Here is a 15,256-nt window from a genome sequence, read left to right as displayed (position 1 = left end):
GTCCCTTCCTAACATTTTAGTCTAGTTTTTATTTGTCGACGAAATTGTCAGTATATTTAGTCTTAGTTTTAGTCATCGTAGCTTAGTTTTCATTTAGTTTCCATTTAGTTTTCTTCAGTGGAAAAAGGTAGTCGACGGACATTTTTCGTCTTAGTTTTAGTCGACGAAAACAACACTGTTATTGTGTCGGGAATGGGACAAAAACACACAGATGTCCATGAGTTCACAACAAGGCTTCATGTTTGGGTGAATATAATATAAGACACAACAAGGCTTCATGTTTGGGTGAATATAATATAAGACACAACAAGGCTTCATGTTTGGGTGAATATAATATAAGACACAACAAGGCTTCATGTTTGGGTGAATATAATATAAGACACAACAAGGCTTCATGTTTGGGTGAATATAATATAAGACACAACAAGGCTTCATGTTTGGGTGAATATAATATAAGACACAACAAGGCTTCATGTTTGGGTGAATATAATATAAGACACAACAAGGCTTCATGTTTGGGTGAATATAATATAAGACACAACAAGGCTTCATGTTTGGGTGAATATAATATAAGACACAACAAGGCTTCATGTTTGGGTGAATATAATATAAGACACAACAAGGCTTCATGTTTGGGTGAATATAATATAAGACTTCATCCAGAAATACCTTGTTCCTTTTCTTGTCTTTCTTCTTCTCTCCAGCAGGCGGCGCTCTTTCAACACCTGCAGGTTATTATTATTATTATTATTATAATGATCAGACAACGCCGATAAGCGTCATTACTATTCTATATTGCACGATGCATGTTGTTCATTGAAAGTAGATAAAAAACACAAATCAATGTATAATTATTAATGAATCACAGGTATGTATATTGTTTAAGACAGTATATGCAAATGGATTGGTTGCCCTGTGTCGATATAGCAAATCAATACATATATTTATTTTGTAAAAATTGTATTTATTTATTATTTTCTTTTGTGGGGGGGGGGGGGGGGGTCCCATGTGTGACGTTGTTTTCTCAGTAAACAAACCAGCATTCAGTGAAATTACTTTTAATCCACCTTTTGGTGTTTTAAGCATTATTTTATACTTCAGCTATTGAATGAATAGCAGATCTGCAAAGCTCGTAGCACGAGCGCTACACGCTTGTAGATCTGCTATTTTAGAATTTGTTTTTTTGAAAATGTGTTGAAAATCTTTGAATATATATTCTTTCACAGTGAAAAAATGTAACTCAAATCTTTGCTTCTGGGTGGGGGGGGGGTCCCTGGAACTACATATTTCCAGATGGGGGTCGGCGGTCAAATACATATAATTCTGGGGGTTCTTGACATGAAAATGAAACATAGAAACATCAGGTTTTTCAGAAAACTGTTGGGATTTAGAAGACCTTTCTTTTTTATCGTCGTCAGGTCTAAATGGATTAAAGAAACAGTTCCAAATGCTATAGTTGTCACAGGGTGGGCTCTCTAACCAATCAGCTATCACCCCCCCCCCCCCCCCCCCTCCACAAATCTCTATGCTGAACATAGGACCATCTACAAGCTTGTAGATCTGCTATTTTCAGCAGAATAGTATAGGGTTTGTGTGGTTAAACGTTGTCTTGTCACCTGCACAGCTGAGTTCATCTTCACTCTGATGACTGTCCTCTTCCTCCTGTGAAAACACACACACACACACACACACACACACACACACACACACACACACACACACACACACACACACACACACACACACACACACACACACACACACACACACACACACACAAACAGTATATGTAACCACTTCAACCACAGCATCAATTTACAATTTAGTCCAGAGCGATTTACAAAACAAAAAGCATGACAATAAATCACATACTATGCATGTACAGTATATAGTGCTACAGTATGTCTACATGAAATGCTATGGGCTGTATTTTGCGTGTCTTATAAGTACCAGGTCTTATTCCCTAACTTGAGTAAACTAAAGACCTGGAGGCGTGGTCAATGCCATTTGGCTATTCTGAGTGGCCAAAGAGCATTGATCACGCCTCCAGGTCTTTAGTTTACTCAAGTTATGATAAGACCTGGTACTTAAGACACCTACAGCCCTATAAGTCTACGTAAAATGCTATCTAAGTTACATCAATATTATGGGGCTAAAAAAATAAAAAGAATATATATAAATATTGAATCGGGAAAAATCAGTATTGGCAGAATTCGGGATAACAGTTATCTTCATAGCTATAGTGTGAACGGCCCTTCAGTTTAGTTTATGGTCCAAAGTATTGTGTGTTGGCTTCGTGCAACGCTTAAAAGGTCTTTAAATAAATACTTTTTGAAATGTCTATGGGGAAAAATGCATTGGGAATTATTTCCTGGGCCTGGCGTCGTCATGAAAGGGGGCGGGACTGCGACGCTCTATAGAGTGTTGCAGTCCCGCCCCCGACGAGGGTCCAGGAAATAATTCCCCGTTCATATATATATTATATCTTTATATAAAATCGGGAAAAATCTGCATGAAAAAAATGGTGATCATTCGGGACAGTTATCTTCATATAGTGTGAACGTTCCTTCAGTTTAGTTTATGGAACATTAAGGACATCCTAACAGTTATCTTCATATAGTGTGAACGTTCCTTCAGTTTAGTTTATGGAACATAAAGACATCCTAACAGTTATCTTCATATAGTGTGAACGTTCCTTCAGTTTAGTTTATGGAACATTAAGGACATCCTAACAGTTATCTTCATATAGTGTGAACGTTCCTTCAGTTTAGTTTATGGAACATTAAGGACATCCTAACAGTTATCTTCATATAGTGTGAACGTTCCTTCAGTTTAGTTTATGTAACATTAAGGACATCCTAACAGTTATCTTCATATAGTGTGAACGTTCCTTCAGTTTAGTTTATGGAACATAAAGACATCCTAACAGTTATCTTCATATAGTGTGAACGTTCCTTCAGTTTAGTTTATGGAACATTAAGGACATCCTAACAGTTATCTTCATATAGTGTGAACATTCCTTCAGTTTAGTTTATGGAACATAAAGGACATCCTAACAGTTATCTTCATATAGTGTGAACGTTCCTTCAGTTTAGTTTATGGAACATAAAGACATCCTAACAGTTATCTTCATATAGTGTGAACGTTCCTTCAGTTTAGTTTATGGAACATAAAGACATCCTAACAGTTATCTTCATATAGTGTGAACGTTCCTTCAGTTTAGTTTATGGAACATAAAGACATCCTAACAGTTATCTTCATATAGTGTGAACGTTCCTTCAGTTTAGTTTATGGAACATAAAGACATCCTAACAGTTATCTTCATATAGTGTGAACGTTCCTTCAGTTTAGTTTATGGAACATAAAGACATCCTAACAGTTATCTTCATATAGTGTGAACGTTCCTTCAGTTTAGTTAATGGAACATTAAGGACATCCTAACAGTTATCTTCATATAGTGTGAACGTTCCTTCAGTTTAGTTTATGGAACATAAAATACCTTCTTTTTATCTTTCTTGTCTTTCTTCTTCTTCTTCCCATCGCAGTCGGAGGAGCTAGAATCCTGTTTCAACAGAAAAAAGGTGTTCCCACAAGAATGATGTTCACGAACAAAACAGCTTTTTTTTGAGTGGTGCAACCACTCCTATAGACAGCTAGCGTTTGTTCACCACCAAGTGTCACTGTTGCACAGCCTAACACACAGACACAGGCCAGGGAGGAGGGCTTGCACAGTACAGTACAGTACAGTACAGTACAGTACAGTACAGTACAGTACAGTACAGTACAGTACAGTACAGTACAGTACAGTACAGTACAGTACAGTACAGTACAGTACAGTACAGTACAGGTCGCGTTTCTCGCAATTGAGGCTAAGATTGTTAGGGACGTTAGGTAGCGGTGCAACTGTACCATGTGGGGGTCCCTGGGGTGTAAGTGAATAGAATTATAACCACATTGTCACGATGAACGATTATACCTTCTTCTTCTTTTTCTTCTTTTTCTCGCTGTCAGATGATGATGATGATGATGATGATGATGAAGATGACGACGACGAAGAACTATCAGAGGAGGAGGAGTCCTGAAAGTTGATTGACAGTGAATTAACACTGACTCTGTTTGACCAGAATGGAACAGAGCCTTCATTAGCATCATTAACACTGACTCTGTTTGACCAGAATGGAACAGAGCCTTCATTAGCATCATTAACACTGACTCTGTTTGACCAGAATGGAACAGAGCCTTCATTAGCATCATTAACACTGACTCTGTTTGACCAGAATGGAACAGAGCCTTCATTAGCATCATTAACACTGACTCTGTTTGACCAGAATGGAACAGAGCCTTCGTTAGCGTCATTAACACTGACTCTGTTTGACCAGAATGGAACAGAGCCTTCGTTAGTATCATTAACACTGACTCTGTTTGACCAGAATGGAACAGAGCCTTCATTAGCATCATTAACACTGACTCTGTTTGACCAGAATGGAACAGAGCCTTCGTTAGTATCATTAACACTGACTCTGTTTGAGCAGAATGGAACAGAGCCTTCGTTAGTATCATTAACTCTGACTCTGTTTGAGCAGAATGGAACAGAGCCTTCATTAGTATAATCAACATAGAACACACACTGATAATAAGAAACAGAGCGAAACAGGGCAAAGGAATTCGCTACAGCCTAATTATTAACACCTAGACTTTGGTGCTCTCTTGAATTGCTTAACAAACAAACTGTACAATGGTTTATAAATGTTTGGAGGCATGCCTTCTTCTTTTTGGTCTTCTTCTTCGTCTTCTTCTTCTTCTTCTTCTTCTTCTTCTTCTCGTCCTCGCTGTCTGAGGATGAGGAGCAGGCAGAGGAGGAAGAGGAGGAGTCCTGGGATAACAAGAACACACAAAGAAGAAATTAGAGCGTAGCATATACAGTTAAAATGGTAAATGGTGCATTTATATCGCGCCTTTATCCAAGGCGCTTTACATGGATTGTGCATTACATTCACCCATTCATTCACACACCGATGGCAGAGGAAACCATGCAAGGCACCAACCAGCACATCAGGAGCAATTAGGAGGTTCAGAGTCTTGCTCAAGGACACTTCGACACTAACTCTGGGGGAGCCCACAGGGTTCGAACTGGCAACCTTACGATTACCATCCAGCCACTCTACCGCTGAGCCACCGCCGCTGACAGTTATGTTCTGCTAGTTGTAAAAGGACACGAACATACTGTATACATTATATGTACGGTAGAGACAAGTTAGTTTTAGTCATCTGAATCTGAAATGTTTCAGAGTCAGTCTAGTTTTAGTTCTACGCTACAGACACAGACGGCGATTATGAAACACAGACCAGTGACGCGAGGTTACTTCTCCACTGGACTTAGTTCTATGTTTACCTTCTCCTTCTTTTTCTTCTTCTTCTTCTTCTTCTTCTTCTCGTCTTCACTAGAAGAATCCTAGTGAACGCGGGGATCAAGACAAAAGGAAAGAATGTATTTGTATAAATGCAGGGGTAAGACGTAAAAATTAAATCACACCCGTTTGAACTGAGTGGTGCAACTCCCCACTCTCCCCCCCCCCCCCCCCCCTCTCTCTCTTTCTCTCTCTCTCTCTCATTAGCAGGCAACAGTTCAGCACTGTTTCTGGCACAACAGTGCCCCTACTGGTACTCATAGTCATACTGGTGCTCATTAACCCATTCTGACCTGAGATCAGATTCATACGACGTTTCCACTGGACACACACTGGTCTGATTAACCCATTCTGACCTGAGATCAGATTCTATAAAAATGTCAGTCGTTCTTCGATTTTTCAAAAATAGCAGACCTACAAGCTCGTAGCGCGCCACTCGGTGGCGCGCTACGAGCTTGTAGGTCTGCTATTTTTCAATAGCTAAAGCATAGCATGATGCCGACACCAAAATGGGTTCCCGTTCAGAATGGGATAACGTCACATAGGTGGGTGAACACGGACATTGCTGTTCCTTGGAGTGGCTGCACCGCTCAAAAATGTAATCTAAACGGGCACACAGAGTGGCATGTTTCTGTGAACATGATTTATGTCCCACACCATTTTGCAGCTTTTTGCATATTTCGCACATTTCACACTTTTGGCATTATTTATTTACCATTTTCCACATATTTTGCGAATTACCAAAAAGTCCATGTTTTTAGTTTGTCTTACTTTGTTCTTCGACTCCTCCATGGATGCAGGAATCATGTCATCACGACCTGCAGACGCACGCACACACACACACACACACACACACACACACACACACACACACACACACGCACACACACAAGCACGCACGCACGCATTTTCTAAAAAACGCCCTCCCTCAAAATATGTGACAAAATTTGACTGAGGGACTGACTGAATTTGACTGAGGGACTGCCATTGGATTTTTTAGAATTTTCGTTTTTTCATGTCATATGAAAGCATGGAATCATAGCTTCAAATAGACATATTGGTTGTTCAGTTTGACCCACCAGTTTTGGAGATATGGCTTATAGAGTAATGTCTGGCAGAGAGTTGAGAAAACAGGCTTGAAAGGTTCACTTCTGTGGTCTCTAACATTACACCTATAGCTACATGTTTAAGCATTTATTTCATATTTACATGTCTTCTGTGGTCTCTAACATTACACCTAGCTACATGTTTAAGCATTTATTTCATATTTACATGTCTTCTGTGGTCTCTAACATTACACCTAACTACATGTTTAAGCATTTATTTAATATTTACATGTCTTCTGTGGTCTCTAACATTACACCTATAGCTACATGTTTAAGCATTTATTTCATATTTACATGTCTTCTGTGGTCTCTAACATTACACCTAGCTACATGTTTAAGCATTTATTTCATATTTACATGTCTTCTGTGGTCTCTAACATTACACCTATAGCTACATGTTTAAGCATTTATTTCATATTGAAATGTCTTCTGTGGTCTCTAACATTACACCTAGCTACATGTTTAAGCATTTATTTAATATTTACATGTCTTCTGTGGTCTCTAACATTACACCCATAGCTACATGTTTAAGCATTTATGTCATATTTACATGTCTTCTGTGGTCTCTAACATTACACCTATAGCTACATGTTTAAGCATTTATTTAATATTTACGTGTCTTCTGTGGTCTCTAACATTACACCTATAGCTACATGTTTAAGCATTTATTTCATATTTACATGTCTTCTGTGGTCTCTAACATTACACCTAGCTACATGTTTAAGCATTTATTTCATATTTACATGTCTTCTGTGGTCTCTAACATTACACCCATAGCTACATGTTTAAGCATTTATTTCATATGTACATGTCTTCTGTGGTCTCTAACATTACACCTAGCTACATGTTTAAGCATGTATTTCATATTTACATGTCTTCTGTGGACTCTAACATTACACCTATAGCTACATGTTTAAGCATTTATTTCATATTTACGTCTTCTGTGGTCTCTAACATTACACCTATAGCTACATGTTTAAGCATTTATTTCATATTTACATGTCTTCTGTGGTCTCTAACATTACACCTATAGCTACATGTTTAAGCATTTATTTAATATTTACGTGTCTTCTGTGGTCTCTAACATTACACCTATAGCTACATGTTTAAGCATTTATTTCATATTTACATGTCTTCTGTGGTCTCTAACATTACACCTACTAGCTACATGTTTAAGCATTTATTTCATATTTACATGTCTTCTGTGGTCTCTAACATTACACCTACTAGCTACATGTTTAAGCATTTATTTCATATTTACATGTCTTCTGTGGTCTCTAACATTACACCTATAGCTACATGTTTAAGCATTTATTTCATATGTACATGTCTTCTGTGGTCTCTAACATTACACCTAGCTACATGTTTAAGCATGTATTTCATATTTACATGTCTTCTGTGGACTCTAACATTACACCTATAGCTACATGTTTAAGCATTTATTTCATATTTACGTCTTCTGTGTACTCTAACATTACACCTATAGCTACATGTTTAAGCATTTATTTCATATTTACATGTCTTCTGTGGTCTCTAACATTACACCTATAGCTACATGTTTAAGCATTTATTTCATATTTACATGTCTTCTGTGGTCTCTAACATTACACCTACTAGCTACATGTTTAAGCATTTATTTCATATTTACATGTCTTCTGTGGTCTCTAACATTACACCTACCAGCTACATGTTTAAGCATTTATTTCATATTTACATGTCTTCTGTGGTCTCTAACATTACACCTAGCTACATGTTAAAGCATTAATTTCATATTTACATGTCTTCTGTGTTCTCTAACATTACACCTATAGCTACATGTTTAAGCATTTATTTCATATTTACATGTCTTCTGTGGTCTCTAACATTACACCTAGCTACAACATATTTACATGTCTTCTGTGGTTTCTAACATTACACCTATAGCTACATGTTTAAGCATTTATTTCATATTTACATGTCTTCTGTGGTCTCTAACATTACACCTATAGCTACATGTTTAAGCATTTATTTCATATTTACATGTCTTCTGTGGTCTCTAACATTACACTTAGCTACATGTTTAAGCATTTATTTCATATTTACGTCTTCTGTGGATTCTAACATTACACCTATCTATATGTTTAAGCATTTATTTCATATTTACATGTCGATTTCAGCTCTGACATTAATTCCAGACATGCTCTAGTATGTGAAGAGTCTGCCTGTGCTATTAAATCATTTTGAAAAGTCCTCTGGTGAACAGCTGTAATTTGCGCGATGGCAGTATCTCAGTCAAATCTGGCCACATATGACTAAAGAATAAATGCTATTGAAAAGACTAAAACAAAATTGAAAGAACGAGGTTATGATAGTTATAACAAACAACTAACAATATAATAAAAAGTGAAACATGACTAAAAGAGAAACATTTCAGATGACTGACATAGAGACTAAATGGATATGAGCTGACCGTGTTCAGAGATGACCACACTGCCCCAGACGCACTCCTCCTCCTCCTCATCCCCCTGTTTCTGTTTCTTCACCTTCTTTTTCTTCTTCTTCTTCTTCTTCTTCTTCTTCTTCTTGTCGTCCTGCAGAGGAAACATGGGGGAGGAAGCAGGAGGTCAGTCCGTTTGCTCTCAGAGTTATAAAGAATAGAGGGAGGACTGGGAGCGTCTACGACGTTGACTAAATGCCATGTCTGTAGCATGACCGACTGTTGGTACACAGACCAACATAATCATGTAACATATACCAGTTGAGATGCTGTATGTCAATTGCGTGCGTGTACTTGACTTGTCTCTGTGTATTCTGCTGTCGCCTGTCTGTTATGTTGCTCAGAAATGTGACAACTTGAAAAACAAAAGCTATGTTGTCAAGGCTTCATGGGGGTGTGTAATTGACAGAAAATATTTTTTTGTTTGTTTGTTGTTACATTTTTGGGGTCCTTGACATGGAATTGTTTGAGAACCACTGACACTGGGAAAAAAACTAAACGAAAACACTGATACTTCGCTGACACTGAAGGTCGCCTTCAAACCTAATACTTCGGTAGACTCGATGCAAATGGGCGGAGAAGTTGGGATTCTTGCATATTTAAGTTTGCCTTCACACTGCGCTGTCATCCGCAGCAATTGGAAACGCAGCAGGGGACCTTTCTTTATCATTGTGTTCCATTCATAAACTAGCCTACACAGTGAAATATATAAAATTAAACTCATAACGTGCTGTGTGTGCCATCTCTCTCTCTCTCTCTCTCTACACGCACTGTTCTGTTGGGCATGGAGGCACAGCGCTGAGCGCACTAAGCACAGACAACAGTGCAAAATGTTAACAATACAAGTTTATCGAGATGAAGAAAGTCCCTACTCTACTCTCCACACAGTGACAGCACTCCATGTTTACGCACAGACAGACAGACAGACAGACAGACAGACAGACAGACAGACAGACAGAAAGACAGACAGACAGACAGACAGACAGACAGACAGAATATTCTGTAGGCTACATACACTGCAGTGTTTTTATGTGTACGTTTCCTTGAGCAATTGATGGATGTACTCGTCCTCATGTTTCGATCAGGGCTTCGGTCTCCTCATTCGACCACGTCTATCCACGGTATAACGGGACATCTTTGCGCCGCGTGAAATATGCCTTCTCCGTCTCTCCAACTGTGTTCAGCTCGCTGCGGATTAATTCCCACCTGCACCAAATCGAAATCGAAGTGCGATTGGAAGCGAAGCGAAACCCCCGTTTTCCCCCTCGGAGTAGAATGCGGTTCTTTGATTAGGATTCAAACGATGCTTCACACCTGCCAAACGAAGCGCACTTTCGGACAATGTGCAGCGCAGCAGGATTCGTTTTAATCGCAGTAACGCTTTCTGGTGTGAAGGTCGACCTTATAGTGTGAAGATTTAGAAGACATTTGTAGAATCTGGTCTCAGTCCAAATGGGTTAAAACTAAAGCATTCCAACTAATGGCCGCGCCCACTCTAACTAACAGTAAAGTATTCAATCAGAATGTGACCTGACACCACCACACCTGTTGTGATTGATTCATAACGTGCATGCATTCAGCTTACCACACACACAATACACGTGGAGATGAATGAATGCACACATGACTGAATGAATGAATGAATGACTGAATAAATGAATGACTGAATGAATAAATGACTGAATGAATGAATAAATGACTGAATGAATAAATGACTGAATGACTGAATGAATGAATGAATGAATGAATGAACAAAGAAACAATGCGATAACGCATGAACACACTTTTCCATTCAATACCTGTCAACACCTGTGACAGGTGTGGGCGGAACCCAGAAACCGGTTATGTACTCTGCACAGGTGTGTGTGTGTGCGTGTGTGTGTGTGTGTGTGTGTGTGCGTGTGCGTGAGAGAGCATTGTTTATTTTTATTATTGCATGGGTCTCATAGCTATAGAGCTATTTGTCTTCCTGCGTTCGCATGAAATGCAGACCAGCCTCTCCCTTTATGTTATATAAAGAACGCTTCACCTACTCACCAATACAAAGGCGGCTTGTGTTATTATTAGAAAGCCATACTTTCCTTAGTGGACGCTCTCTGAATAAATTAGTGACCGACCTCAGTGATGTCATCAAGAACGGTGGTCCCCTAGTGACCGACATCAGTGATGTCATCAAGAACTATATTTTTTATCCCACGATTTTGTGACCCATTTTTCACCCCTGTGTCAATCCTCTAATGTGATCCTGGGCTCTACACACCCTCCACCAACCTAGTCCCCATATATGGGGGACAAGGGGAGACCAACCTAGTCCCCATATATGGGGGACAAGGGGAGACCAACCTAGTCCCCATATATGGGGGACAAGGGGAGAGCAACATAGTCCCCATATATGGGGGACAAGGGGAGACCAACCTAGTCCCCATATATGGGGGACAAGGGGAGAGCAACCTAGTCCCCATATATGGGGGACAAGGGGAGAGCAACCTAGTCCCCATATATGGGGGACAAGGGGAGACCAACCTAGTCCCCATATATGGGGGACAAGGGGAGAGCAACCTAGTCCCCATATATGGGGGACAAGGGGAGACCAACCTAGTCCCCATATATGGGGGACAAGGGGAGACCAACCTAGTCCCCATATATGGGGGACAAGGGGAGAGCAACCTAGTCCCCATATATGGGGGACAAGGGGAGAGCAACCTAGTCCCCATATATGTGGGACAAGGGGAGACCAACCTAGTCCCCATATATGGGGGACAAGGGGAGAGCAACCTAGTCCCCATATATGGGGGACAAGGGGAGAGCAACCTAGTCCCCATATATGGGGGACAAGGGGAGACCAACCTAGTCCCCATATATGGGGGACAAGGGGAGACCAACCTAGTCCCCATATATGGGGGACAAGGGGAGACCAACCTAGTCCCCATATATGGGGGACAAGGGGAGAGCAACCTAGTCCCCATATATGGGGGACAAGGGGAGACCAACCTAGTCCCCATATATGGGGGACAAGGGGAGACCAACCTAGTCCCCATATATGGGGGACAAGGGGAGACCAACCTAGTCCCCATATATGGGGGACAAGGGGAGACCAACCTAGTCCCCATATATGGGGGACAAGGGGAGACCAACCTAGTCCCCATATATGGGGGTCAAGGGGAGACCAACCTAGTCCCCATATATGGGGGACAAGGGGAGACCAACCTAGTCCCCATATATGGGGGACAAGGGGAGAGCAACCTAGTCCCCATATATGGGGGACAAGGGGAGAGCAACCTAGTCCCCATATATGGGGGACAAGGGGAGACCAACCTAGTCCCCCGACAAGGGGAGAGCAACCTAGTCCCCATATATGGGGGACAAGGGGAGACCAACCTAGTCCCCATATATGGGGGACAAGGGGAGACCAACCTAGTCCCCATATATGGGGGACAAGGGGAGAGCAACCTAGTCCCCATATATGGGGGACAAGGGGAGACCAACCTAGTCCCCATATATGGGGGACAAGGGGAGACCAACCTAGTCCCCATATATGGGGGACAAGGGGAGACCAACCTAGTCCCCATATATGGGGGACAAGGGGAGACCAACCTAGTCCCCATATATGGGGGACAAGGGGAGACCAACCTAGTCCCCATATATGGGGGTCAAGGGGAGACCAACCTAGTCCCCATATATGGGGGACAAGGGGAGACCAACCTAGTCCCCATATATGGGGGACAAGGGGAGAGCAACCTAGTCCCCATATATGGGGGACAAGGGGAGAGCAACCTAGTCCCCATATATGGGGGACAAGGGGAGACCAACCTAGTCCCCCGACAAGGGGAGAGCAACCTAGTCCCCATATATGGGGGACAAGGGGAGACCAACCTAGTCCCCATATATGGGGGACAAGGGGAGACCAACCTAGTCCCCATATATGGGGGACAAGGGGAGAGCAACGGACTTGAACTCATGCTTCCTTCATGCCTGAGTGTCCAAGTCGCTCCTTTACACCTGACAGGGGGGAGTTTCCCTGGTTGGACGTAGCGCGTGGAAGGAACACGTTATTCCAACCAGTTCCTTTTATTAGTTCCGATTACAGTTACTGCGTGCTCTGCTTGCGCACAATGCGCAGTGATAATAATATTACAACAGCAACAAAACATCTTACCTCACTGTCACTTTCTGAAGAGCTGCTTTCTGAAGAGGAGGAGGAGGATGATGATGAGGAAGATGAGGAGGAAGGAGAAGATGAACTACAGCCCTGTAGTGCAGAACAATGTGTGAGATGATTGGTCAAAATCAAACAATGTGTGTGATGTGTTTGATTGGTCAATAATCTTCGTCGTCTGTCAAAGTTTATAGTCACACAGCCAATGACACTGGCTTGCACGCACGCACGCACGCACGCACGCACGCACGCACGCACGCACGCACGCACGCACGCACGCACGCACGCACGCACGCACGCACGCACTCACTATCTATGCACAACCAGTGACAGATAAGACATTACACTTTGACTCGGCAGATTAAGGGAGGGGCACTTAGTGTCGAGATTTAGAAGACATTTGTTGAATCTGGTCCAAATGGGTTAACCCATTCTGACCGGGCACCCATTTTGGTGTTATAGCGTCATGTTATGCTTTTAGCTATTTAAAAATAGCAGATCTACAAGCTCATATCGCGCCACCGAGTGGCGCGATACGAGCTTGTAGGTCTGCTATTTTTTTTTTAAATCGAAGAACGACTGACATTTTTATAGAATATGATCTCAGGTCAGAATGGGTTCATCAGACCAGTGTGTGTGTCCAGTGGAAACCTCGTATGAATCTGATCTCAGTCCAAATGGGTTAAAGCATTCCAACTAATGGCCACGCCCACTCTAACTATACTGTAACAGTAAAGTATTCAATGCGATCCGGCGCCACCACACCTGTTGGGATTGGTCGATAATTAACACACAATACACTACGATATGTACAGTATGTGTCCCTCACACACACACACACACACACACACACACACACACACAAGCACACGCACACACACACACGCACTTCATCGTGGCCCGTAGCACTTGCCCTAGCCCCTCAGATAGACTTAGATATATATAGCATGTTATACAGCACTAGAATTGCATTGTATGTATCATAGCACGTTATAGTATCGTAAAGTATAGTTTAATTATGGAGATTCCACTGTTAAGCATGTTTCTTCAATACTACTTTTCATGTATGTGATGCATTGCCATGAATGGGGGAATTAGCAGACACCACTCCCTCTAATCCCTCTCCCCTCCCCTCCCCTCCCCCCTCCCCTCCCCTCCCCCCTCCCCTCCCCTCCCCTCCCCTCCCCTCCCCCTCCCCCCCCCCCTCCCCTCCCCTCCCCTCCCCTCCCCTCCCCTCCCCCCCCCCCCCCCCCTCCCCTCCCCTCCCCTCCCCTCCCCCCCCAAAAATAGCAGACCTACAAGCTCGTTAGTTTCAGAAGTCGACAAGTCAACGACATATGTGCATGTCGCTCATATATGGCCTAGGTAAGGAGGTAAGGTATCTAGGTAAGGAGTCATGTTGGTATAGTGGCCTAGGTAAGGAGGTAAGGTATCTAGGTAAGGAGTCATGTTGGTATAGTGGCCTAGGTAAGGAGGTAAGGTATATCTAGGTAAGGAGTCATGTTGGTATAGTGGCCTAGGTAAGGAGGTAAGGTATCTAGGTAAGGAGTCATGTTGGTATAGTGGCCTAGGTAAGGAGGTAAGGTATCTAGGTAAGGAGTCATGTTTCATGTTGGTACTGGGGTCTAGGTAAGGAGGTAAGGTATCTAGGTAAGGAGTCATGTTTCATGTTGGTATAGTGGTCTAGGTAAGGAGGTAAGGTGTCTAGGTAAGGAGTCATGTTTCATGTTGGTATAGTGGTCTAGGTAAGGTATCTAGGTAAGGAGTCATGTTTCATGTTGGTACTGGGGTCTAGGTAAGGAGGTAAGGTGTCTAGGTAAGGAGTCATGTTTCATGTTGGTATAGTGGTCTAGGTAAGGAGGTAAGGTGTCTAGGTAAGGAGTCATGTTTCATGTTGGTATAGTGGTCTAGGTAAGGTATCTAGGTAAGGAGTCATGTTTCATGTTGGTACTGGGGTCTAGGTAAGGAGGTAAGGTGTCTAGGTAAGGTTTCATGTTGGCACCGCGTCGGGCCACACCTCGAATACTTTCCATTTCTGTCACACCTAATCTGATCTGGAGCGCTGCCAAATATGGGCGTATGGTTGCCTCTATAGTCGAGAAGAAAACAC

At 42.0% G+C, this 15,256-nt stretch overlaps 1 protein-coding gene across 1 annotated transcript in view; it reads right to left on the bottom strand.

Moving 5' to 3' along the window:
• The window catches only part of LOC310864623 (uncharacterized protein), a gene marked incomplete at its 3' end in the record, with an annotated part of 57,043 nt that overhangs the window by 35,658 nt on the left and 6,129 nt on the right, over positions 1 to 15,256 (bottom strand). The window contains exons 4-12 of the mRNA XM_083773311.1: positions 13,147 to 13,239; positions 8,964 to 9,084; positions 6,180 to 6,226; positions 5,393 to 5,452; positions 4,789 to 4,873; positions 3,982 to 4,080; positions 3,500 to 3,564; positions 1,617 to 1,662; positions 670 to 725 (exon numbers count right to left, since the gene is read on the bottom strand). Of these exons, the coding sequence (XP_083629437.1) occupies positions 670 to 725; positions 1,617 to 1,662; positions 3,500 to 3,564; positions 3,982 to 4,080; positions 4,789 to 4,873; positions 5,393 to 5,452; positions 6,180 to 6,226; positions 8,964 to 9,084; positions 13,147 to 13,239 (672 nt within the window). The remainder of the gene's footprint in view (positions 1 to 669; positions 726 to 1,616; positions 1,663 to 3,499; positions 3,565 to 3,981; positions 4,081 to 4,788; positions 4,874 to 5,392; positions 5,453 to 6,179; positions 6,227 to 8,963; positions 9,085 to 13,146; positions 13,240 to 15,256) is intronic.

Source organism: Protomyctophum parallelum (assembly GCF_964188405.1).
Source record: "Protomyctophum parallelum genome assembly, chromosome: 9".
NCBI classification, from domain to species: Eukaryota; Metazoa; Chordata; class Actinopteri; order Myctophiformes; family Myctophidae; genus Protomyctophum; species Protomyctophum parallelum.
Note: the sequence above shows the minus strand (reverse complement) of the source record. Positions and strands in the feature narration are given on the sequence as shown.